This window comes from Neoarius graeffei, chromosome 11 (genome assembly GCF_027579695.1).
Source record: "Neoarius graeffei isolate fNeoGra1 chromosome 11, fNeoGra1.pri, whole genome shotgun sequence".
Taxonomy (NCBI): domain Eukaryota; kingdom Metazoa; phylum Chordata; class Actinopteri; order Siluriformes; family Ariidae; genus Neoarius; species Neoarius graeffei.
In genome coordinates, this window is record NC_083579.1 from 27298661 (window position 1) to 27326077 (window position 27417).

General features: G+C 41.3%; 1 protein-coding gene across 2 annotated transcripts in view; it reads left to right on the forward strand.

Moving 5' to 3' along the window:
* The first annotated feature begins 751 nt into the window (after positions 1-751).
* Positions 752-27417, forward strand: part of syne3 (spectrin repeat containing, nuclear envelope family member 3) — a 118525-nt gene continuing 91859 nt past the window's right edge. For both annotated transcript variants that reach the window (XM_060933694.1, XM_060933695.1), the window contains exons 1-2: positions 752-871; positions 22817-22975. In XM_060933694.1, coding sequence (XP_060789677.1) covers positions 22832-22975 — 144 coding nt within the window. In that variant the 5' untranslated portion in view covers positions 752-871; positions 22817-22831. The remainder of the gene's footprint in view (positions 872-22816; positions 22976-27417) is intronic.

Below are 27417 nucleotides of genomic sequence, written 5' to 3' on the forward strand. Positions count from 1 at the left end.
ACACAAAATCAATGACTTTTCAACATGACTGTTATCACCCGGTAAACCAAATATCAATGATACATCAATCATAATAAGGACGACTATGAATCAATGTTGTTTCAATACACTGTAAACCCGAATAAGTTGAGTTTACTTAAAAAAATTGAGGAAAGTGGTTGCCTTAAAAAAAATAAGTAATTATTAATGATTGAATTGAGTACCTTAAACTTACCAGAAGATTGTAAGTTTAAGGTACTCAATTCAATCATTAATAATTACTTATTTTTTTAAGGCAACCACTTTCCTCAATTTTTTTAAGTAAACTCAACTTATTCGGGTTTACAGTGTATCACTGCTGTCAACTTTATTTTAGGTCGGGTTCGGTTTAACAATGGTGATTCAACATCTATTTTGCATCAAGATTTCAATGTCGACCATTCTGATGATTCAGATGGAAAATCAATATCTATTCAATGTCAGCTTGCTATCTGGGCCGTTTTAGCCTTTGAGCCTCATGAACAATCGATTTGCTTTTTCATTTTGGATATTTAGACAATCCATGCAATTTTACGTAGAAAAAAAAGAACATGAATAATTAATACGGAAAAATAATTAAAATTAGCTGAAATCCTCGGCTTTCCCGGAAGTCATTACCAGTACAGGACACTGTCAATCTGTAAATACACTCATCTCTATGTGGTAAACAGACTAAATACCTAACGCGCATGCGCGAAGGCTGTGCACATGCGCAGTTGCGACCCATTCTCAGGGACGCAGGTCGGTTTGAGACAGTGGAGCTGCTGCTCTGACTGATCCTTCGCTAGCGCCTTCCGTTCAACTTCGGTGACTCCGAGGACGGTTCTTTTGCGTTTCAGATGCACAAGTAACAGTAAGTAGACTCATGTAGAGTGATTTATTTGTGTGTAGTCGGATTATTATCCAGGTTCGTGTGTCCGATGTGCGACTCCAGTGGATGAGTGTCTCAGTCCAAAGTTTAGAGTGTGAGGAGCTCAGGCTGTGGGATCACCCCGCTTTACTGAGATCACACTGCGCTCATGGGCTGCTGGCGCTTTATTCAGGATTTAGTCTTTCTTTTTAATCATCGGGAAGATGGTTTTCTATCAGTCAATCTGAAATAGACGCAGGAGAGTGGTTAAGATGGTTTATCATCATGATCATGATCGTCTCCGCCTCCAACTGCCATGCAAAACAGCTGCTCTGGATTGGAGGAAAATCATTTGGAATAAAACATCATAGTTTCATCAACATCAAACCACGCTATAAACTGTATAATATCTGCGTAATACCTCTATAAAGTTTACATCTGCTGTATTCTGCACCATGTGTTCTGTACAGTATTTCGTGGTTACTTGATGGCGGTTTGATATTCAGCTTTCGGGCTGTTACGGTTTACGGTGTTCCAAATCGGTATCTAAAAATATCACGGTTTCACGATATCATTGCAAAAATCCAAGTATAATAACAGGGCTCGATATTAACTTTTTAACTCCAGTCCAGTGACTCATCCAAGCAGCAAGATAAAAAGAAAAATACAAGAAAATTACGGGCGGCACGGTGGTGTAGTGGTTAGCGCTGTTGCCTCACAACAAGAAGGTCCGGGTTCGAGCCCCGTGGCCGACGAGGGCCTTTCTGTGCGGAGTTTGCATGTTGTCCGCGTGGGTTTCCTCCGGGTGCTCCGGTTTCCCCCACAGTCCAAAGACATGCAGGTTAGGTTAACTGGTGACTCTAAATTGACCGTAGGTGTGAATGTGAGTGTGAATGGTTGTCTGTGTCTATGTGTCAGTCCTGTGATGACCTGGCGACTTGTCCAGGGTGTACCCCGCCTTTCACCCGTAGTCAGCTGGGATAGGCTCCAGCTTGCCTGCGACCTTGTAGAACAGGATAAAGCGGCTAGAGATGATGAGATGAGACAAGAAAATTACACTTGTCCTGACCATAACCTTTTAATTACTATGTATTTACTAGTTCAGTGAAAGGAAAATAGTTAACAAAGTTTATCAAAAAGCAGGTATAGTTATGATAATCATTATGCTTTAATGATTTATAATTGTTCAATAAAACTGAAACTTTAACTGTAACAATAAACAAAAACTTTCCAAAGCCCCATTATGGTGCGTATGTTTGTTCTAACCCATTACCTGATCTGCAGTTTTAGGATTTGGGATTGTTGTCTTTTTCACTTTCTTTCGAAGAAATGAAACCAAAAGAAAACAAGTTGGACACGACCAGGGAGACAGAATGAAAACAAACTGTAAGTGAGTTTGGCACTGTTGTAAAATTCCACAAAATATTTTATGACATTTGTGATGGTTAATGTGAACCATACAAAAGAAAAATACAATGAATGTCCAAATGAAATGAAGATTCACCATGGATATTTATTTTATTGACATACTTGATCACCATTTCTCCGATTTCAATGAAGTGTAATAATGTATAATTGGATATTATGATGTGGTTATTTACACACACACACACGCGCATGTGCTGTACTCGGCTTCCCCAGAATTTCGTAAACAATAACACGGCCGGATCACTGAGGAGATTGAAGTGGTTTGTTGAAACTTTATTGATATAACTCTTGAATAATTACTATAAAAATGGTGATTTTCAACAAAGATTCAGTTTGTCCCATCAGACAGGCAGATGCAGATTTGACTTGTCTGGACCAAACATTTGGTTGTCCCGAACAGTCGGACTACCATTAATGTCGAGGCCTGTGATACTGTATACAACAGTTAGTTGTGGTCCTGTGATTTGATTGGTTGAGCTGTGTTCATTTAAGAGTGCTTCTATTTCCTGTAATCGAACTGGGACGTTTCACTGTGTCTTATTCCATCCGTTTGTCTGTGTTCATCGTGGAAGAAATCCTCTTCCTAGTTGAAAATCTGTTATTACAGTAAAGAGGGGTTTTATTAAGAAATGAAGGAGGGGTGGAAAGAAGGGAGTAGGGGGTGGAGCAACGCGTGTGATACCTGGGCCCGGCGCAGCGGGGTAGAGTGGGGCGTCTCCCAGAAAATTTTCAGTTTTTAGATGCTCTCTGGTGCAATGTAGTGCATTCTAGGCCCCATTTTCACTGCTGATAATGACCATTTTTATTGCTATTTTATGGGTGTTTATTCTCAGTTTGTGCATGAAACTGAGTGTATGGCATAACATAATCCAAAATAATAACATGCTAGTGTAATTCATAGCCTATACATGCAGTTAGAATGTCAGCCAATAAAACATGAATCATGAACTAAATCTCATCTCATTATCTCTAGCCGCTTTATCCTGTTCTACAAGGTCGCAGGCAAGCTGGAGCCTATCCCAGCTGACTACAGGCAAAAGGCGGGGTACACCCTGGACAAGTCGCCAGGTCATCACAGGGCTGACACACAGACAACCATTCACACCTACAGTCAATTTAGAGTCACCAGTTAACCTAACCTGGATGTCTTTGGACTGTGGGGGAAACCGGAGCACCCGGAGGAAACCCACGCGGACAACATGCAAACTCCACATAGAAAGGCCCTCGCCGGCCATGGGGCTCGAACCTGGACCTTCTTGCTGTGAGGCGACAGTGCTAACCACTACACCACCGTGCCGCCCTTGAACTAAATCTATGTTGTTGAAATAAATAATTTGTTAGTATTATCTGCAGAGAGAAAAAGGCTTAGTTATTTATATTTATTAATAATAAATGGCACATCACTAAAGCATAGAGTCCATATACACATGTTCCAGCAGGGAAGGTTGTTCAGAGGGGGCAGGCTCTGTTCAGAGAACAGAATACGTATAGCAGCTACTGCAGCTGTTATCTGTTCACCATGACTACTGACTGACTGGTGTAAAAAACAACAACAACTAACTACTGACTAGCAAAAAAAAAAGTATTTAACAAGAAGACACAAATAGAGGTCCATTCCCAGCACCAACAGATTTGGAATCCAGTTCTGAACTACAAGTATCCTCATTTTCATTGACCTTAACCTTGCAACACTGCCAACAGTACTGTAGTGAACAACATCATCCAGCACTGTCACTTCACTGTCTCCTGACAGTCTGTCTCCAAAATTATACTGGAAAAAATGAAAAGTGTCTTCACGGTTTTTCATTTTTAAATGAACTTCGGCCTATTAGATAAAATCATATCCAATTTAATCTTATCCAAATGTCCTGTGTTTGTGTGCTACCACCGACGTCATTTCATATTAGGCCATTGGCCTGAGTTTTTAATTCACCGTCACACACACAGACCGACATGGCGTGAGACGGTTGTGGAAAAACTCAACAACTTTTCACTGAAGTTAGCATTTTGCATTGGAAGGCCAACTAGAAATTCATCATGTTCAAGATCTATAGTCATTACTCTTTTATAAGAATACAGTGGTGCTTGAAAGTTTAAGAACCCTTTAGAATTTTCGATATTTCTGCATAAATATGACCTAAAACATCATCAGATTTTCACACAAGTCCTAAAAGCAGATAAAGAGAACCCAGTTAAACAAATGAGACAAAAATATTATACTTGGTCATTTATTTATTGAGGAAAATGATCCAATATTACATATCTATGAGTGGCAAAAGTATGTGAACCTCTAGAATTAGCAGTTAATTTGAAGGTGAAATTAGAGTCAGCTGTTTTCAATCAGTGGAATGACAATCAGGTAAGAGTGGGCACCCTGTTTTATTTAAAGAACAGGGATCTATCAAAGTCTGATCTTCACAACACATGTTTGTGGAAGTGTATCATGGCACAAACAAAGGAGGTTTCTGAGGACCTCAGAAAAAGCGTTGTTGATGCTCATCAGGCTGGAAAAGGTTATAAAACCATCTCTAAAGAGTTTGGACTCCACCGATCCACAGTCAGGCAGATTGTGTACAAATGGAGGAAATTCAAGACCATTGTTACCCTCCCCAGGAGTGGTCAGCCAACAAAGATCACTCCAAGAGCAAGCCGTGTAATAGTTGGCAAGGTTATAAAGGACCCCAGGGTAACTTCTAAAGGCCCGGTCCCACTGCACTTACGGATGCAAAGAGGATGTAAAACGTCAAAAAATCTTTGCCATCCGTTGGAAAACGCTATGCATCCGTTGTGTACTCATTGCATACGTGCTTCATACGCTCTATCCATCGAGCATCCGTCCACTGTGATTTCATCCGCGCAAAAAGTTTTGAGCTGCACAAAACTTTTAGAACGGATGAACATCCGCTGCAGCTGAAAACGGAAAGAGGGAGGAAAGATAAGGTACATGAAACGTCTATTCATCGTTAGTAGCACGGAAATAGAAAGGATGTAAGGGTATGCATCTCGTATATAAAGTATTCAAAACGGACAAAGCGTTTATATCTGGGATGTATCTCGTATATTTAGGATGTCTGGAGTATGTCTAGAGTATGTAGAAGGACACCTAGCGGACAATCGATATTTTGTATAAAAAGGGGGAGAAAATCATCTGGATCTCTCGATGTAGCCGCCAGCACGTCTTTCCGCTTTATGCTGACGGCGTGCGTGCTGCATCCCTTTATATCCGCGGAGCAGACGCAATTCATACCCCCCGCATGCGCAGTGAACGGTCTGCATCCGATATACATCCGCGCAACATCCCCTTTGTTTCCGTTAGGCGTACGTGATGCATCCCCTTCATCCGCTATGCATCCGCTCTTTCTGCTATGCGTCCGCTTCTCAGTTATCACCGGTAACCCCTTCGGAGCTGTCATCCACTTCCATCCGCTTTCATCCGCTAGGCTTCCTATGAACATGCGTTTAACATCCCCGCTATATACTACCCACGTCCGTTCTTTTCCGTTCTGTTTTCGCCAATTTTGTCCATTTCTGGAGCGGATGAAAACGGATAGAGCCACCCCCGAAATTTTGCTCGTCCGCTGTGTCCTTTTTGCATACGTTTTGTGTCCATCGGCCAGTGGGACCGGGCCTTAAGCAACTGAAGGCCTCTCTCACATTGGCAAATGTTAATGTTCATGAGTCCACCATCAGGAGAACACTGAACAACAATGGTGTGCATGGCAGGGTTGCAAGGAGAAAGCCACTGCTCTCCAAAAAGAACATTGCTGCTCATCTGCAGTTTGCTAAAGATCACGTGGACAAGCCAGAAGGCTATTGGAAAAAATGTTTTGTGGACGGATGAGACCAAAATAGAACTTTTTGGTTTATATGAGAAGCATTATGTTTGGAGAATGGAAAACACTGCATTCCAGCATAAGAACCTTATTCCATCTACGAAACATGGTGGTGGTAGTATCATGGTTTGGGCCTGTTTTGCTACATCTGGGCCAGGACGGCTTGTCGTCATTGATGGAACAATGAATTCTGAATTATATCAGCGAATTTTAAAGGAAAATGCCAGGACATCTGTCCATGAACTGAATCTCAAGAGAAGGTGGGTCATGCAGCAAGACAACGACCCTAAGCACACAAGTCGTTCTACCAAAGAATGGTTAAAGAAGAATAAAGTTAATGTTTTGGAATGGCCAAGTCAAAGTCCTGACCTTAATCCAATCAAAATGTTGTGGAAGGACCTGAAGCGAGCAGTTCATGTGAGGAAACCCACCAACATCCCAGAGTTGAAGCTGTTCTGTACGGAGGAATGGGCTAAAATTCCTCCAAGCCGGTGTGCACGACTGATCAACAGTTACCGGAAACATTTAGTTGCAGTTATTGCTGTACAAGGGGGTCACACCAGATACTGAAAGCAAAGGTTCACATACTTTTGCCACTCACAGATATGTAATATTGGATCATTTTCCTCAATAAATAAATAGCCAAGTATAATATTTTTGTCTCATTTGTTTAACTGGGTTCTCTTTATCTACTTTTAGGACTTGTGTGAAAATCTGATGATGTTTTAGGTCATATTTATGCAGAAATATAGACAATTCTATAGGGTTCACAAACTTTCAAGCACCACTGTTCACAAATTATTATATGCTAGTTAGCCAGCTGTAAAGTGAGTGTGGCTTCTTCAGTGTGTGGCTGTTAACAGTGCGAAAATAAACCAAGCATTTGGTCATGCTGTGTCTGAGATATCACTCAGTAGATAATAAATTCTTCTTTATAGAACTAAAGCAATATCATACTTGAAATCGTACAGTGCCACCTACATAATTATTGGCACTCCTTGTAAAGATTAGGAAAATGTTTGAAAAAATCCACCAAATAAAGCTCAACACACTTCCCCCTCATTTGGTTTGTGTGTTCTCTTGTCTTTCCCATGCTGATGCTGAGGGAATTTGGCCTCTGTGTCACTTCATATTTGTTCCCCAGTTAATCAGGAAGTCATGGATTACAGCTTTTAAGTTCCTACACACTCCAGTCAACTCAAAATACTGTACAATTTAAATGGGAAACATGCTTCAGTTACATTGTGTTCACTATCATTTCCAGTGGCGCCAATAATAGGGGCGCATGTGTGTTTCTTGAAAATAATTTTCTTGATGATGGATTTGTTTTTTCTCTGAATAAATATATTTCGAATAAAGGTTGGGGTTTTCCTCATTTTTTCAGTGGGAGATGAAGCAACTTCACCAAAAGGTGGATTTTTTTTCTCAACCTTTTTACTAATCTTTAGGGGGGGGGAATAATTTTGGAGGGCACTGTGTTTAATATCAGTGTAGCCATGTTTTTGCTCGGGTTATACTGCTAAATTATACCACAGTGTGGTTGAATTCTTAAATCCAATGGCATTATTTTTGTATAACAGCATGGATCAGGCAGTGATTCCAGCTGTAACATGAATGACAGGTTCATATTAATTCGTTCGTTCAAATACGGTATTGTTTCTATAGTAACAGCTCATAATAACAGGGATAATACTGTACAGCAGGTGCTTAGCATAAATCAAGACTAATAATAAACAGATTTTTAAAAGTTTTTTGATTAATAAAGTAAAATGTATAATCATTGATGAATTGATGTTGTTGTTAGGAGATATTTATTTAATATTTATAACTTTGTTACAGTTAAAGTTTCTCTGCAGGACAAAGTTTTAAGGACAGAGGAGTTTCAGCTTTCTTGGAAATGGTTTCTCGGAAAAGTTGAGTTTGTGAGAGAGAGATTAAATCTGACTATAAACTGTTAGAATACATGATGTGGTGTTCACTAATTTATTAAAAATTGTTTATCGCTGCGGTATAAGCAGAGTAGAACACTCCAGAACGCGTTGTTATACATAAGAAAGTAATACACTTTGGCGTGATCGTGACACACTCTGATATGCCGTGCCACATCACACCCCTGCCCCCACCATGCATTATTTTCCTATCAGGAGGGAGGGGTAGTGGAATTTTCACAGAGTCACAGCCCGGTTTTAAGGACATTAACATCCCTAAACTACTACGAGGTGATGTCATCAAATAATAATAATCATAATTAGAATGATAATCTTATGTCTAAATTTTGCACTGGCTTTCTTTTTAACTCCAGTATCTGTTACAAATCAAAAAAGGAGAATCCAGAGCATTTACATATGAATCACAGACTTTCGGTGGCGGAACACAAATTCTTCACAAGAGCAAAAGGAGAAGTTATTTATTGCTGTTTAAAAAAAAAAAAGGAAGCGCAGTAACTACAGAAATCCACTCAGGCATTACTTAAAACTGTTAAAGCCCTTGGACTCAGCTGTGTTTGAATAAAATGTAAAATTAGTACAAAATATCGGTCTGTATACATCACGATAGCATAATTTTCACTTTGTTAAAGTATATTAGATCACAGTGCTGTTGAATTCTCCATTCTTTTTTTTTTTTTGCATTATATTTTTTATTCAAGAAAGCTGAAGTGATATGCATTTAGTTACAATATCTTGAATTGGATTCGTTTTTTTTTTTCCCCCAACAACCAAACCCCACCCACAACACTCGTATACTGCTGTGAAAGACAAAAAGAAACACATAAGTATAGAATGTCAAGTTAAATAGAATACACTGACTGTGCAAAAAGTTAAATAAATAACTTGAGAAAATAAATAGATAAATAAATAATAATAACAAAACAAACAAACAAGAAACATATAATTGTCAATAATAATAATACTAAAAACAAAATAATAATATAAATAAAAAATAAATTAGGATAATAATGACAGACAATTGGGTCATTACCTATTCATAAACATGTCATTAGTTAGGCCGGATCACACAACCAGGTGTCTGGAGATTAGACAGGTCCCTACTGTCTGACAGTCGCTTTTGTGAAATCATTGGCAAAGCAATAGAAGAGTTCATATACTTTAACAGGTCTGAATCCATATCCCCATCTATATTATGGGAAACGCTCAAGGTTGTTATAAGAGGGAAGATTATTTCTTATTCTATTTCATGCAGCAAGGAGAGAAAACAAAAAGAAAGCGAACTACTGAAATTAATAAGACACGTTGACCAACAATATTCCATCACCCCAACTCCTGAGCTATATAAAGAGAGAGTTGCACTGACAGCCCAATATGACTTATTGTCAACTGAAAGAACGGAAAAACACCAGCTTTGGCTAAAGGGAAACTATTATGAACATGGAGATAAGGCAGGTCGTCTTCTGGCTTACCAACTTAAATGTCAATCTGCATCTCGCTTAATACCTCAGATACGTACCATATCACAATCCCTGACCATAGACCCAATAGAGATAAATGACACTTTTAGAGATTTCTATTCCAACCTATACACTTCTTCTGCCCCATATGATAACTCTAGCATGATGACTTTCTTAGACAACATTCATTTCCCACAAGTAGATACAGAAGCCAAAGACAGCCTTGAAGAAGCCATTAAATTACAGGAGGTAGTTGACTCCATTCGCAAAATGCAGAGTGGCAAGTCACCTGGGCCAGACGGCTATACTGTCGAGTTCTATAAAAAGTTTTCTTTTCAACTCGCTCCCTTGCTCCTTGATATGTTTAATCACTCTTTTGATCAGAAACATTTACCGCAAACTTTAACAGAGGCTTCCATTTCGCTTATTTTGAAACCAGGCAAGGACCCGAACGATTGTGGGTCATATCGACCTATATCTTTGCTTAACGTTGATGTTGAATTCTCCATTCTGATTGGTCAGAAGGTGTGATTGATGTTCTGTAACAGGAGTTCATGGAAACTCGGAGGACAGTGTGAACACGGTGAGCTCACATACGGTAAAAAGTATCTAGTTGTGGTATTTAAAAAAGTTAGCATAAATGTAGGTTTGCACACAAACTGCAGCAATAGAGTAATATTGCATTGAAAAAAATTTTTATAAATACAACCTTGATTCCAAAAAAGTTGGGACGCTGTATAAACTGTAAATAAAAACAAAATGCAATGATTTGCAAATCATGGAAATGCTATATTTCACTGAAAATAGTACAAAGACGACATGTCAAATGTTGTGACTGAGAAATTGTATTGATTTTTGCTCACTTTGAATTTGATATCAGCAACACGTTTTAAAAAACGTTGGGACAGGGGCATGTTTACCACTGTGTTGCATCACCTCTACTTTTAACAACACTCTGTAAACGTTTGGGAACTGAGAAGACCAATTGCTGTAGTTTTGAAAGAGAAATGTTGTCCCATTCTTGCCTAATATACAATTTCAGTTCCTCAACAGTTTGGGGTCTCCTTTGTCATATTTTGTGCTTCATAATGCGCCACATGTTTTAAATGGGAGACAGGTCTGGACTGCAGGCAGGCCAGTTTAGCACACAGACTCTTTTACTATGGAGCCATGCAGTTGTAATACAGGGTGTTTCAAAAAATTTGATATCATTTCACAATCTAATAACTTTGCCAATTCTCATTCAATTGACCTCAAATTTTAACAGCATGTGCAAAAACAGGTCACATTTTTATGTTTAATGTTTTTTGTTTTTATCTTTTTAGGTATAGAAATGCCATTCACTGGAAAAGAAAAGGCGTTTTGTGTGTTAGGCTACGTTTACATTAGACCGTATCTGTCTCGTTTTCTTCGCGGACGCACTGTCCGTTTACATTAAACCCCCTGGAAAAGCCAGGAAACGGGAATCCGCCAGCGTCCATGTATTCAATCCAGATCGTGTCAGCTCCGGTGCTGTGTAAACATTCAGAATACGCGAATACGCTGCGCTGAGCTCTAGCTGGCGTCTCATTGGACAACGTCACTGTGACATCCACCTTTCTGATTCGCTGGCGTTGGTCATGTGACGCGACTGCTGAAAAACGGCGCGGACTTCCGCCTTGTATCACCTTTCATTAAAGAGTATAAAAGTATGAAAATACTGCAAATACTGATGCAAATACTGCTCATTGTGTAGTTATGATTGTCTTTAGGCTTGCCATCCTTCCACTTGCAAGTGGTAAGTGATGTGCGCTGGGATCACACACACAGCGGCTCAGTCCCGAATCGTGGCTTGTTCACTTCACTCGCGCGCTCTGTGAGCTGCGCAGGGCCGGAGTGCGCACCCTCCAGAGGGCACTCGCTGTTCAGGGCGGAGTGATTTGGAGCGCAGGATGCCTGCGGAGCCGAGCGTATCCGCGTATTGGTGTTGCTGTGTGCATGGCTAACGGTTTTAGTGTAAACGTGAATCGTTTTAAGAACATTAATCTGATGATCCGCTGATTCGACGTAATGTAAACGTAGCCTTAGAGTACACTCGAACACAGTCGAACAAGACTGTGCAGCGTGCATTTATGAGAGAATTCTCTAAAAATGCACCAACTGCGATGCAGATTTGGACATGGCACAAAAAGTTCAAAGAGGAGGGCTGTCCATGTGTGTCTGTGCATCTGTGTCTCAGGAGGCGCACAGATTGAAAATTTGTGTACTCGTTCATGGAATCCACATACTTTTGAATTTCTCATTCAAATTTTGAGGATCTTATATTGCTCAACATTAAGCCTGTTCAGTTTCATTTGCCAAGACTATGTGGCTTCTGGGATATTTACATCTCAAATAATCTCATCTCATCTCATTATCTCTAGCCGCTTTATCCTTCTACAGGGTCGCAGGCAAGCTGGAGCCTATCCCAGCTGACTACGGGCGAAAGGCGGGGTACACCCTGGACAAGTCGCCAGGTCATCACAGGGCTGACACATAGACACAGACAACCATTCACACTCACATTCACACCTACGGTCAATTTAGAGTCACCAGTTAACCTAACCTGCATGTCTTTGGACTGTGGGGGAAACCGGAGCACCCGGAGGAAACCCACGCGGACACGGGGAGAACATGCAAACTCCGCACAGAAAGGCCCTCGCCGGCCCCGGGGCTCGAACCCAGGACCTTCTTGCTGTGAGGCGACAGCGCTAACCACTACACCACCGTGCCGCCCATCTCAAATAATATCAAATTTTTTTGGAAACACCCTGTATGTGCAGAAAGCAGTTTGGTATTGTCTTGCTGAAAGAAGGAAGGCCTTCCCTCAAAAAGATTGTGTCTGGATGGCAGCATATTGCTCTGAAATGTGTATCTATCATTCAGCATTAAGGCCCGGTCCCACAATTTCAATAACTATAACTACAACTATAATAATAACCATAAATAAATCGGTCCCCTGCAGTTTATGTGATTGGTGGTCACACCAGACCGATAACGATACCTACAGCCCAGGACTGGGTTTATCGGCTTCAGGATTGCTTCAGGAGTGATTTTTCCAGACTGGAACCTGATCTGATAAAATATCTGACCAATCAGGTAATTGTTTACATGTGATGTTGTCTGAGCACGTGCTGTTTTCCCCGACATCTTTGTACATCCTTGTTATATCAGTGAAGGAGAAGCTGATGATAGAAGTGTCAAAGAATCCCAGGCTTTATGACAAAAAACACAAGCTGTACAAAGATACAGCCAGAAAGAAAAATGTATGGGAGATCATCGGCAGTAGAGTGGGTATGACTGGGCAGTGTGTGTGGCAAAGTGTGTGTAGTGTTAGTGTGCATGGCTGCGCGCTCTAAAATCTTGGTAAACCAGGCCCATGTTACCCAGCACCAGCTGTAGATCATGTAAAAAAAGATTTTTGAGTGCGAAGTGTCATGTCGCGCTGCAAGTTGAGCCATTTTAAATCGAGATTTTAGAGCACACAGCCATACACTCTACACACACTGCAAACACGCTTTGCCACAAATACTATCTGTGGATCGTGTATAAAAGATTTTGCAGCACAAGGTCTCATGTCTGATACACTTTCCAATGTGCCCATGCCAAATAATGTTCTATATTTTTAAATTACCTAAATTAGATGAAACATAAAACTTGTCACCTTTCGCACACCTAAGTCAGAGCGCTGAGCGCCCACTTACACATTCACAAAAGAATATCCACATGCTAACGGCATGATAATCACTTTCACTCTTTTGGTTTCGACTGGTTTTGCTTTCGCAGTGGGAATGCCCATCGTAACCAGGATAAAATCTGTCAGCCACGGTTTAGGCTACCTGTTTGTGTTAAAGGTTCGTTTATTGGCACTCTCAAAACAAAACATACAGGCATGTGCCTTATGTATGTACAGTGTATAGCTGTGTGTGTAATGCCACTGACTGTCTGAGTGCCAGGAGTCTGAGATTAGCAGTCATCTATGTGCTGCAGGATGTCATGCACTCAGATTCTCCTTTTCTTCTTCTTTCGGCTTTGCCTTCTGTGCAAAATGAGCATCAAAAGCAGCTCTTCCTCGCTGTCACTGTCAGCCATTATGTGCTGCTGAGTGCACTGGGTGTGCGCACAAACAGCATACAACCGCTACGTTTTCCTGCGAAAACCAACAACCTATAGCTGGGATTATAGTTTTGGCGTGACAGCCCTTTATGATGCCTTCCCAGATGTACAAGCTACCCATGTCATGTGCACTAATGCAGTGTTTCTCAACCACTGGGCCACGGCCCATTAATGGGCCACAAAGCGCCATCTAGTGGGCCACGATTTTTTTTTTTCAAGTTGAAGTGCTGTGACGGAGTGCCTGTCACTGCAGTTGAGTATGTGCTCTGACTGCCATACTAACAAGCCTGACTCTTTGGTGTTGTGTTCAGGGTGCAGGTTTGGTATCCTGTAGACCTGGGTTCAAGGCAGGATAAGGTGGCTGTTCTCTTGCTTTGCTACAGATGGCGTCAGAAGTGGGATAACTGGCTTGTAGTGACGTCGCTTGTTGATCCTTTGATGTCAGCTCTTCCTATCATTGTGAAGCAGAATTCACCAAGCATTCGATTGTTCACCCACTAACAGGGAACATGAGCTGGGTTTAGACCATTGTGAGACAGGTTAGTTTTACCCTACTGATGATCTGTTGTTGCAATAGTAATCCTGCTCAGTACAAGAGAACCCACAGGTTCAGACATTTGGTGTGTGTGCTTGGCTGAGGAGCCACTGGTGCAGGTTTGACATCCTGTAGACTTGGGTTCAAGGTAGGATAAGATGATTACTCTCGTTTCGCTACAGATGGTGTCTTGAAGGCCATTGGAGGTGTTTCTTTCAATTACATGAAACCTGTGACGGATAATGTCGTAGGCGCCCAAATTAAGGTCAAGCGCCCAAAATATGCTACCAAAAGTAAAAAAAATAAAATGTTGATTAAATAAACTTGGCCGCATAAAACCCAATGGCTTGACTTCCTTCTTTAAAAACACAGAAATTAGCGAGAATTTGCATGCATTTCTCGTAATTGACGTGAAATCCCCACCATTCTCATGTTGTTCTGGGTTTGTCGAACTAGCCGTAAGCCTCATGCAGAGCACGAATTCTCCATCAATGGCGATCGGCACGCCATGATTTTGTGGAGGAGCAAGACTCGCATACCAATGACCAGAGCGGGATTTCCACATTAGGTAAATCCACTTTTATATTGTTTTATGGCGGTTGGCAAACAGCTTTTAGGTGCATTACCGCCACCTTCTGGACTGGAGTGTGAACCAGAATGTTTACTACCCTATTGTGCTAAATTCTCCTAATAATTCCTGTATCATTTAAAAACCTAAAAATAGCCCTATATGCCACATTATCTGACCTCAACTGCAATATCTCTCTGATACCTAGTTTCATATGATTTAAATCAGGTAAAAGACTGAATAAAAGAGAGCTATTCAGGACACAACTGTGTGTATTTAAGATACAGCTTGCATCTTAAATACACACAGTTGTGTAAGTGTGGGTGGAATCAGTGACTTGGAGCTTGGTCCTCTTGTTGATGATAGTCTTAGACACTGGCCTTTCATTTAAACTAAGATCTTTTACCTGACTACATACTGTGAATTGCACTGCCAATTCTTGTGATGTGACTGAAAAACCTTTTGGGTCACAGGTCTGCTACAGGTTGTCTCTTTAATGGCAACAGTGCATAACTTCTTTTTCATTCACAGGCTCCTTTCCTCCAGGCTTTTCTCAGGCCCCAACACATCTTTTAAATACTAACTGTATTCTAATTATTTTTGTCATGTACATCAAGAAGGATTAATGCTATAGACATTTTGCAATAAAGGTAAAAATAACATTCATAGATTTCTTTATTTATTCATAACGTTGTAGCTAAGAAAGCAGCAGCAGGTTTAAACACAGACTACTGGGAAAACAGCACTTTGTGCATGCAGAAAAGCCCAAATTACCCTGTATCACGACGGAAAAAGACCAAATTCAGAAATATAGGGTGTAGCCCAAATTATGTAATTGAAAGGCCTAGTCAGCTGTACAAGGGACCCCCAGGATAGGTGGCCCCTGTGTGAGGGACCCCAGAGATGGGTGAAGCATGAATGTGTGGGGCACCCTGTTATGGGAAAAGTATGGCTGGGGGATGCGTGAGGAATGCCTGTGTGTGTGAAGTGCATGGGTGTGCCTCCCGAAAGGGAGGGCAGTGTGACGGAGTGCTTGTCACTATAGTTGAGTATGTGCTCTGACTACTATACTAACGAGACTGGCTCTTTGGTGTTGTGGTCAGGATCCAGGTTTAGCATCCTGTAGACCTGGGTTCAAGGTAGGATAAGTTGACTGTTCTCTCGCTTTGCTACAAGCTCATTTTTACTTGTAGGGTACAATTGCTGGGTTGCATCCGATGTCACATCCGCCTCATTAAGCTACGGTCGCACTCCAGCTCGCGATGCTTTGTAATGGGTTATCAATGAAAATGAGGCATTTTGGTGGCGATATACAGTACATGTGAGCTAAAAGTTGTGGTCATACAGCACATGAACACTTGACTGTCACGCCTTCGCGTGCTTGAGTCTAGTGCAGCTCAAGCGGCCAGACTCGCTCACGGCGCATGTTTTCCGCACTCTTGGGACCCAGGCGTTATGGGAAACACTTGATACTGATTTGAGCGCAATCAGCACGCACAGATACGGACGCTGTTTTCACAGAGGTTTTGCGAAGTATTATCATTATCACTGTCATGTTTGTTTCTCGCCATGTTTATAACGCTGTTTAAATACCGTATTTTCTGGACTATAAGCCGCTACTTTTTTCCTAGGTTTTGAACCATGTGGCTTATACAAAGGTGCGGCTATTCTGTGGATTTTTCTTCCACCGCTAGGGGCGCTCTAACCGGAAGTAGAATCAAAAATAAGATAGACGAAAAATCAGTGCAAAGAAGAATTAGCAGATCTTTAGCAGATAGAACACGCACGACAAATTACTAACTGGTAATTATTTTCAAATCCAGCGAGATGATTAAAGTGACTTGTGGTTTCAGACACAGGAGAAATGAAGGTAAATAAATACCGGTTATTTTCTCTTGGTTCTGTTCCGTTTTAATCAGCAAAGTTGCTGCCGTGTTAAAAGGCACTGTTCGGAAAGAATCTGTTCAGGTACATACATGTACATTTACAGTACAAAATCGTTCTGTACATGCAGTAAATATCTAATTTTTCAACATAGATATCTGCGGCTTATAGCCCGGTGCGGCTTGTATATCTTTTTTTAAATTTATTTTTTAAAATAGAGCGGATGCGGCTTATATACAGGTGCGCTCTATAGTCCAGAAAATACGGTACTCTGCTTTATGATTCTGCTTTAGTTTGTGTTTTGTTTTTGCCTGCTAATAAACACTCTTCCTGCACTTGGATCCATCTACCACCGTCAATCTTGTAGTGTCCTGATCCCCAGATCTTTAACCCAGCCACATATAAAAAGTTATACGCCTCCATGTTCTTCCAGGTTTTCATCTGTTTGTCCGTGTAGAACGATGTCTGCAGCACCAGGTAGTTTGAGATGTCGGGGAACTCAACGAATGGATAATTTTCCAACTCATCGGAAAAGTCCTTCTTTGTTAGCGTGTAAGGCTCTAATCCCATTAAGTGGTTTCTATATCCACTTCTTTTGAGTGTACTTCTTGGTTTTAATAACTTGCTTGTTTGGCAGTAAGTTCTTGTGTTAATGGACCAGACTCCACTTTTGGATCATTAATCCCTTTTGACTGAGAATGACCTGCATGCATGGTTTGGCTTCTGGCACATCCATACAGTTTTAGATACAATACCTACATTTAAAAAAATGTTTTTATTGCAGTTATTTAATTCCTGGGCTCCCATCTGTAACAGGGAGTGATGTTGCATCCCATTAATACACTTTACAACAGATTATTAGATTCTAATAGAACAGATGAACCAAAATAATTGGGGATCTTTTTTAATGGGCCCCGATTTGTTAGAAGTATGAATAGGTGAGCCTTAAAACAGAAAAGGTTGAGAACCCCTGCTCTAATGCACCCTCATACCATCACAGATGTTGGCTTTTGAACTGTGCACTGATAACAAGCCGGGTGATCCCGCTCCTCTTTAGCCTGGAGGACGTGGTGTCCATGATTTCTAAAAAGAATTTCTGCTTTTGATTCTTCAGACCTCGGGGCAATTTTACACTTCGCTTCAGTCCATTATAAAAGAGCTCGGGCCCAGAGAAGGTGTCGGTGTTTCTGGATATTGTTTATGTCTGGTTTTAACTTGCATTTGTGGATGCAGTAATGAACTGTTTTCACAGATGATGATTTTCTGAAGTGTTCCTGAGCCCATACAGTGATTTCCACTCCAAACACGTGTCTGCTTTTAATGCAGTGTTGCCTGAGTGCCTGAAGATCACACGCATCCAATGTCAGCTTTCAGCCTTGTCTCTTGCATACAGAGATTTCTTCAGATTCTCTGAATCTTTTAATGATATTTTGTACCACAGATGATGTGATCCCCAAATTATGTGCAATTTTACATTGAGGAACATTATTCTTAAATTGTTGCACTGTTTGCCCACACAGTCTTTCAAAGAGCGGTGAACCCCTCCCCATCTTTACTTCTTAGAGACTCCACCTCTCTGGGATGCTCTTTTTATACCTAATTGTGTGACCTGTTGCCACCCATCTATCCATTAGCTGTAGCTGCTTATCCTGTTCTACAGGGTCACAGGCAAGCTGGAGCCTATCCCAGGTGACTATGGGTGACAGGCGGGGTACACCCTGGACAAGTCACCAGGTCATCACAGGGCTGACACATAGACACAGACAACCATTCACACCTATGGTCAATTTAGAGCCACCAATTAGCCTAACCCGCATGCCTTTGGGAGAAACCGGAGCACTCAGAGGAAACCCACACAGACACAGGGAGAGCATGCAAACTCCACACAGAAAGGCCCTCGTCGGCCGCTGGGCTCGAACCCAGGGCCTTCTTGATGTGAGGTGACAGTGCTAACCACTACACCACCGTGTCACCTGACCTTTTGCAAATTAACCAAATTACTGTAGTTTTTTTTTTTTTTTTAACATTGCACAACTTTTCCAGTCTTTTGTTGCCCCGTCCCAACTACAGTATTTTGAAACATGTTGATGGAACTAAATTCAAAATGAGTTTCAAAAAACAATAAAAAATTCTCATTTTAAGTATTTGATGTGTTGCATTTGGACTATTTTCAAAGAAATATAGGGTTTCCATGATTTGCAAATCATTGCATTTATTATAAAGTCCCAACTTTTTTTGGAAACAGGGGTGTACGAATAAATGTATTTGTTATTAATTAACAAAAGTAATACGTTTTTTCTTTTTTTTTACATTAAAAAGATTAAACACAAAATTCTAACATTAAGTGCTTCCGGTCAGTTTGTAATTATTAAAAAACACACACATGCACACATAAAATATTAATAAAAAGAGATCATGAAATAATTTAACATGTGTAAAGATTATGTTTAATCAGGATGGATAAAACAAATTGTCTGTTGCCTCATTTTTCTGTAGTTTACTTTGAAATGAACCTGGTCAATTTTCCTCCTTTTCTGACTGCTAGGAAACACATTTCAGACATCAAGCGAGTTTTGTTGAATCAAGACCATGTGGGACGGGCAGGAAAATAGTGCATAGTAGACTGTTGCTTTAATCCGAGCAGGAAGGCTCTTGTCGTCTCTTCCTGGAAGCCACACAGCCTGTTTCAAGAGGACTGCTGCGAGCCTGCGGTGGGAGAAAGTGACTCACTCAGGAAATAGATTTCATTTCAGACATCCCATTCTCGTCACAGAGCACAACTACTCACGACAGAAAAAATCTCTCTCTCTCTCTCTCTCTGTCTCTCTCTCGGGAGCAGTGTTTAGTAGTAACATGAACTGTTTTTAATGGAATGTAGTGGCTTTTTATTATGTGGAATTTATTTTGAGTCAGAGAAATGGAGAGTTAGCTTGCTTGCTGTTCTGAAGATATAAACAGGATACACTGATTAGCCATAACATTAAAACAACTGACAGGTGAAGTGAATATTTCACAGTTATTCCACGAAATAGAGTCGTACATGAGCTGATAACTGACGAGGCGCGTAGCACCAAGTTGGCTATAAGCCAGGGGTGTCAAACCTGATCCATAAAGGGCCTTGTGGCTGCAGGTTTTCATTCCAGCCATGCAGCAGCACACCTGACTTGGCTCATTCAATCAACTGAACTGTCTTCACACTGTCAAATACTTGCAGCCACACCCACCCTTGATTAAAGGGTGGGTGTGTCAGTTGATTGAATAAGCCAAATCAGGGTGCTGCTGCATGGCTGGAATGAAAACCTGCAGCCACACGGCCCTTTATGGATCAGGTTTGACACCCCTGCTATAAGCCATGTACGACGAGATTGAGTGGAATAACTGTTTTATTCTATCCACATTCACTAGATTTTGAGAAACAGAGCGTTTTTATTTTTTGCAAATTCGATCAATAAAAACTTTATACAAAACAATTTCTGTTTAGAATGTAAACAAAACAGCGAAATGACAGTAGTAATTTGTGAAAAATGCGATAATAATTCTTGAATTTTTTTTAAATATGTTCTTTCCATCAAATACTTTTATTCCATATTTTGTTGCTTTTTTTTTAATCGTTTGTGGGTTTTCTTCTTTTTAAGGGTTTTTGATTGGCAAACCAACTTAAAGGTGCATTACTGCCACCGACTGGGCTGGAGTGTGGAACAGGAGATATTGGGGGGAAAACCTCTTATATTCTTTTAGCTATTTCTGTTTCTTTAAAATACTTGATAATTTTGGGGGGTTTTGTTTTCAAGTAGGAGTTTTTATTTTGTCCTCAGTTGGTTCAGCAACACGCTCCGCCATTTTGTTTTTCTCTACTCACAGTATATGAGCTGATAGCCTCATAGGAGAGTAGCCAATTAGAGCACATGATTGCTCATATCCAGTGAATGTGGATAGAATAACATTGATTATCTCATTACATTGGCACCTGTTCAAGGGGTGGAATATATTAAGCAGCAAGATAACAGTCAGTTCTTGAAGTTGATGTGTTGGAAGCAGGAAAAATGGGCAAGCGTAAGGATCTGAGTGAATTTGACAAGGGCCAAATTGTGATGGCTAGATGACTGGGTCTGAGCATCTCCAAAATGGCACATCTTATGGGGTGTTCCCGGTATGCAGTGGTTAGTAACTACCAAAAGTGGTCCAAGGAAGGACAACAAGTGAACCGGAGACAGGGTCATGGGTGTTGAAGGCTAATTGATTTGCATGGACCACGAAGGCTAGTCAATATGGTCCAATCCCACAGAAGAGCTACTGCAGCACAAACTGCTGAAAAAGTTAACGCTGACATCTTTCTGTTTTCACCAGTATTAACCTTTTCCAGCAGATGATGTAATTGGGAGTGACACACAGTGGTGCTTGAAAGTTTGTGAACCCTTTAGAATTTTCTATATTTCTGCATAAATATGGCCTAAAACATCATCAGATGTTCACACAAGTCCTAAAAGTAGATAAAGAGAACCCAGTTAAACAAATGAGTCAAAATATTCGACTTGGCCATTTATTCATTGAGGAAAATGATCCAATTTTACATATTTGTGAGTGGCAAAAGTATGTGAACTTCTAGGATTAGCAGTTAATTTGAAGGTGAAATTAGAGTCAGGTGTTTTCAATCAATGGGATGACAATCAGGTGTAAGTGGGCACCCTGTTTTATTTAAAGAACAGGGATCTATCAAAGTCTGATCTTCACAACACATGTTTGTGGAAGTGTATCATGGCACAAACAAAGGAGGTTTCTGAGGACCTCAGAAAAAGCATTGTTGATGCTCATCAGGCTGGAAAAGGTTACAAAACCGTCTCTAAAGAGTTTGGACTCCACCAATCCACAGTCAGGCAGATTGCGTATAAATGGAGGAAATTCAAGGCCATTGTTACCCTCCCCAGGAGTGGTCAGCCAACAAAGATCACTCCAAGAGCAAGGCGTGTAATAGTTGGCAAGGTTATAAAGGACCCCAGGATAACTTCTAAGCAACTGAAGGCCTCTTTCACATTGGCCGATGTTAATGTTCATGAGTCCACCATCAGGAGAACACTGAACAACAATGGTGTGCATGGCAGGGTTGAAAGGAGAAAGCCACTGCTCTCCAAAAAGAGCATTGCTCCTCATCTGCAGTTTGCTAAAGATCACATGGACAAGCCAGAAGGCTATTGGAAAAATGTTTTGTGGATGGATGAGACCAAAATAGAACTTTTTGGTTTAAATGAGAACGTTATGTTTGGAGAAAGGAAAACACTGCATTCCAGCATAAGAACCTTATTCCATCTGTGAAACATGGTGGTGGTAGTATCATGGTTTGGGCCTGTTTTGCTGCATCTGGGCCAGGACGGCTTGCCATCATTGATGGAACAATGATTTCTGAATTATACCAGTGAATTCTAAAGGAAAATATCAGGACATCTGTCCATGAACTGAATCTCAAGAGAAGGTGGGTCATGCAGCAAGACAACGACCCTAAGCACACAAGTCGTTCTACCAAAGAATGTTTAAAGAAGAATAAAGTTAATGTTTTGGAATGGCCAAGTCAAAGTCCTGACCTTAATCCAATCGAAATGTTGTGGAAGGACCTGAAGCGAGCAGTTCATGTGAGGAAACCCACCAACATCCCAGAGTTGAAGCTGTTCTGTACAGAGGAATGGGCTAAAATTCCTCCAAGCCGGTGTGCAGGACTGATCAACAGTTACCGGAAACGTTTAGTTGCAGTTATTGCTGCACCAGGGGGTCACACCAGATACTCACAGATATGTAATATTGGCTCATTTTCCTCAGTAAATAAATGACAAAGTATAATATTTTTGTCTCATTTGTTTAACTGTGTTCTCTTTATCTACTTTTAGGACTTGTGTGGAAATCTGATGATGTTTTAGGTCATATTTATGCAGAAATATAGGCAATTTTAAAAGGTTCACAAACTTTCAAGCACCACTGTATACCTCTGATGTATTAAAACTAACTCCAGTTTTGCACTTGAGACTCATCTGGAGCATCTGACGGTTGATTCAGACTTTACTGGGATTAATAGGCATGAAAGAACTCTACGGTTTGTTAACATGCTCAGAAAATACAGTAGGTCCTGTTAGGAATCTATAATAATATGGTACTTTGTGTGTTGTGTGTGCAGGCACTGGTCAAGCCCATGACCCAGCAGGAGCAGAATGAGTTCAAGGAGAGTTGGGAGGATGCGCAGGCGTGGATGCAGGCCGTCCAGGAAAGACTTAAGCTTAACGACAACACTGAAGGACCCAGAGCGGCTCTGGAGGCCCGACTGAGAGAGACAGAGGTGAGACCATGACCCACGTTCTATCTTACAAGCCTCATCATCATTGATATTGATCTGGTGATGTTTTTCTGCTCAGGACTGCTTGTTTAGCATTGAGTCTTCAATGTCTGTTAGGAGGTTAGCAAGCTAACATAGAGCTAAAAACAGCACCACGTAAAGAGATTTTTTTTTTTTCCTGTAGGGATCAAACCATGTGATATCACTGAAAGCCTCCTGACTGACCATGTCAGATTTGCTTCATACTTCCAAAGATTAATGTCATTAGTCCCAGTAAACAGTGAGCAAAATTTCAACTTTGTTCGTTTTTGAGATATCGGGGCATGAATAAGGGACATGGCTCAAATTTTACCATAAAAACGAGTCCTATAGACCCCTTACACATGATGTCACGCATCACGTGATAGTTTTACCTAGGGGTTAAACAGATACCATCTTTCATGTAAGCAAGACTTAATCTGTCTTCAGTATGGTTCATTTTTGCACTGTTTTTGGTTGTTCAAATCATTCAAACACAGAAATAGATAAAATGTATTACCATCTCCCTGCTATCAAGAAAAATGTTCACAAAGAGAAGCAACTGCTTCAAGAACAACGAAGAAATGAGTGGTTAAAGAGAATACGATGAAAGGAGCTTGAGCCTGAAAACTCCAGAGAAATTTGCGATTGTATTTAAGATGTATTTTAAAAAAAAAATAGAAAGTCTGAAGTGAGCATGGAAGTTTACTTAAGAATCTCGTTTTATTTTTTCTGCTCGCATTCGAGTTAGCGCCTTCATGAAAGCGTTCAAACAAAATCAAATGATTTTCTTACAGATGAACCAACTTCCTTATTCGACACGGAAAACCCAGATTGGGCATCGGACATAACTCAGTAAAAAACCCAAAAAGGAGCGACATGCGCTATATATCCTGAAAGAACAGAAAATATTAAAAGCAGAGAGTGCTGAAGCTTTGTTTCTGTTATCAGAGGATCCCAGTCCTGTGCAAAATGTCACCATGGAGTCAGAGTGTAGTAATGAACCTACAGCTCGAGAGAGTTCTACACAAACACACTGAACTTTACAACAGCTGCATGCATGTTAAACGTAAATAAATCGACTAAGACAGGAAAAGTATTTTGGATAAAATTGTTACTGTCCATTACACAGTGATCAACCTGTGTGACTCAGTTGTGCCTTTGAATAGAGAATAAATGAAGAGGGAACTGAACATTAACCACTTATTGGAATTATTATTACAAGGGTGGTTATAGTTACTATATGACTATTGCTGGGTTTCATGTGACGTCACATCTACCTTATTAGTTATTCAAAGCTTTAGATAGTGGTCTACCAAAGCTCAATTGACAAAACGTTTGTACGGAGAAGGTGCATTGCTCGCATGAAAAATGCCTTACACTTTCATTGTTTTAGGTTGTTCAAATCAATCAAACTGTGAAACTGATAAAAGTTTCTTCAGGGTTCCCCATGAACTAATAAAAAAGGGTCAACAAACACAGGATTTCACAAAAAGACATTGAGAAAGGTGGCTTTTGAACCTCTCACTGAACTCGAAGGGAGCCGAGTCGAAGCATGCTCGATTTGCAGTGATTACTTGGTGAAAGGTTTGTATTTCCCTCTCAGCTATGTCCTTGGTGTTTTCCAAGTACTTTTCTTGCTATGTGTCATTATTTTACGGTACTTTTTTTAGTCACGAAGCGCTAAAGTCCCTTGAGTTTACTCCTCACAAAGTCCATATGCATGAAGGTCGTGACAAAATTCCTACCCAGCCATACAGTTAGTGTGCCGTGATCACTTCTCCGTCTTGTTTAACTAAGATCCAGGACTTTAAAGGGATTTCTGATGACCTTTATGAAGGATTTACCTGAGAGATAAGAGCCAACACAAGTGAGAATCAAGCAAACTGTTGTTTGTTTACACTTCAACTTGCAGCGCTTCGTTGTAAAGATGCGAACGAAAAGCTTAAAAAAAATCTTACACAGGCAAAAATAATACAGGATTCATTCGGCAGCGACTTGATACCAAGGTCCTTTACCCAGCCACATACAAAAAAGTTGTAAGCCGCCATACTCTTCCACACTTTGATCTGTTTTGTGGTGCAGAAGGATGTCTGCAACACTAGATAGTTCGAGATGTTAGGGAACTCGATTGAAGGGTAGTTTTTGAGATCGTATGACAAATCCTTCTTTCCCAGACTGTAGGGCTCTATTCCATTGCACATAGCAATCTTCTGAATATATCTAAAGCGAGCAGTGGCTTTTAGATTACGAGCATACTCTGATAAGTCTGATAGTTGTTTGCACTATGGTAGCCGTTTAGACCACCAGCTATTTCACTTCTGGTAAAACCGCTAAGCAAAGTCACGTGACTGAAACCCAGCAATAGTTACAACTGGAATGTGCTGATTCTCATTTCATTATCTCTAGCCGCTTTATCCTTCTGCAGGGTCGCAGGCAAGCTGGAGCCTATCCCAGCTGACTACGGGCGAAAGGCGGGGTACACCCTGGACAAGTCGCCAGGTGATCACAGGGCTGACACATAGACACAGACAACCATTCACACTCACATTCACACCTACGGTCAATTTAGAGTCACCAGTTAACCTAACCTGCATGTCTTTGGACTGTGGGGGAAACCGGAGCACCCGGAGGAAACCCACGCGGACACGGGGAGAACATGCAAACTCCACACAGAAAGGCCCTCGCCGGCCATGGGGCTCGAACCCGGACCTTCTTGCTGTGAGGCGACAGCGTTAACCACTACACCACCGTGCCGCCCTGTGCTGATTCTGTTAGCGTTTATAATTATTGTACCATCCACTATTAGATAAAATTAAAATAAAATCTTACAGTATTGTTTGAAAGTCTAGAGCAAGATATTTTGCTATTTCACAAATAATAACCCTTCAGATATTGTTTTAACAATAATAAGCATCACTGTATAAATGATAGAGTGTAAATAGCTGTGTAACTAGATGTCCTTGGGGTTGTTGAGACGTGGAGGGGTGGGAATACCATCTAGCCCACAGTTCAGGTCGGAGTCCTTTGAGAGTAAATGCTTTAGCTTTCACAACATTCTGTTCCCAAAAGCTGATGTCGGGGAAAAAAAGTCTTTACACAAAGGTTTTCTTGCTTTTGTAGTTTTTAATTGTTCTTCTGTGTCGGGACTCTTTGGGAAAAAGAATGTATATTCTAACATGTAGCTAATGCTAATGCTAGGCCACAAATCTGCACCGTCACGCCAGTTGATTCGAGGAATTTTGTACGGATCATAACCGCTAATAAACCCTAATTTCCATGTATATCTATACTTCGGGGCGGCACGGTGGTGTAGTGGTTAGCGCTGTCGCCTCACAGCAAGAAGGTCCTGGGTTCGAGCCCCGGGGCCGGCGAGGGCCTTTCTGTGCGGAGTTTGCATGTTCTCCCCGTGTCCGCGTGGGTTTCCTCCGGGTGCTCCGGTTTCCCCCACAGTCCAAAGACATGCAGGTTAGGTTAACTGATGACTCTAAATTGACCGTAGGTGTGAGTGTGAATGGTTGTCTGTGTCTATGTGTCAGCCCTGTGATGACCTGGCGACTTGTCCAGGGTGTACCCCGCCTTTCGCCCGTAGTCAGCTGGGATAGGCTCCAGCTTGCCTGCGACCCTGTAGAACAGGATAAAGCGGCTAGAGATAATGAGATGAGATCTATACTTCGCTTCTTTCTGACAGCTTATCCAAGTCATCTGGTAGTAAAGCTTTTTTAGCTGTAGTTTTCTTCGGGCAACAGCTACAGACACCGGACATCTTCGCTTGGCTTCAGTATGTGAACAGTAAAGTTCGCTTGTCCCCCAGGTCTAGTGTAGCGACGGTTGCTAACATAAATGTGATGTCAGTGCAAGGGGCCGATAGATGTTCCATAAGCCATAATTTTTGAACTGTTTAAGCTAGATAGATTAAATTTTCAAGAATTGTTCTCAGGTACAATATATCTTTAAATACTGCAACTGAAAATCCACAGTTGCATATTTACCATTGTAGCAGTTCTTATGAAGGGGTGGAGCACAGAGGACGGCAGGACAGAGATCAGGTTCAACAAATAGCTTTATTGCTACACTTTTCAGTGGAACATACACACACAGCCAGACACACGCGCACACACATCAGGTGTCTGGTTCGGGAGAGATCCTCTGCTCTCTGCTCTCCCTCCCTAAATAGGGCGCGGTCACTGGGAAGACACACAAACAGGTTAATTGCAGTCAGGTGTAGTGATTCTGCCACTTACCTTCCCTGACTCCGCCCTCCTGTCACAGACCGGCGCTTGCCCACGCCCCCGCTGCCACATACTCCCACCGCCCGACTCAGGCCGGGCGGCTGTCCGGCCTGCAGCCGACTCAGGAAGTCCGCCACGACCATCTGTGCCCCCGGCCTGTGGACCACCTTAAAATTGAAGGGTTGGAGTGCCAGA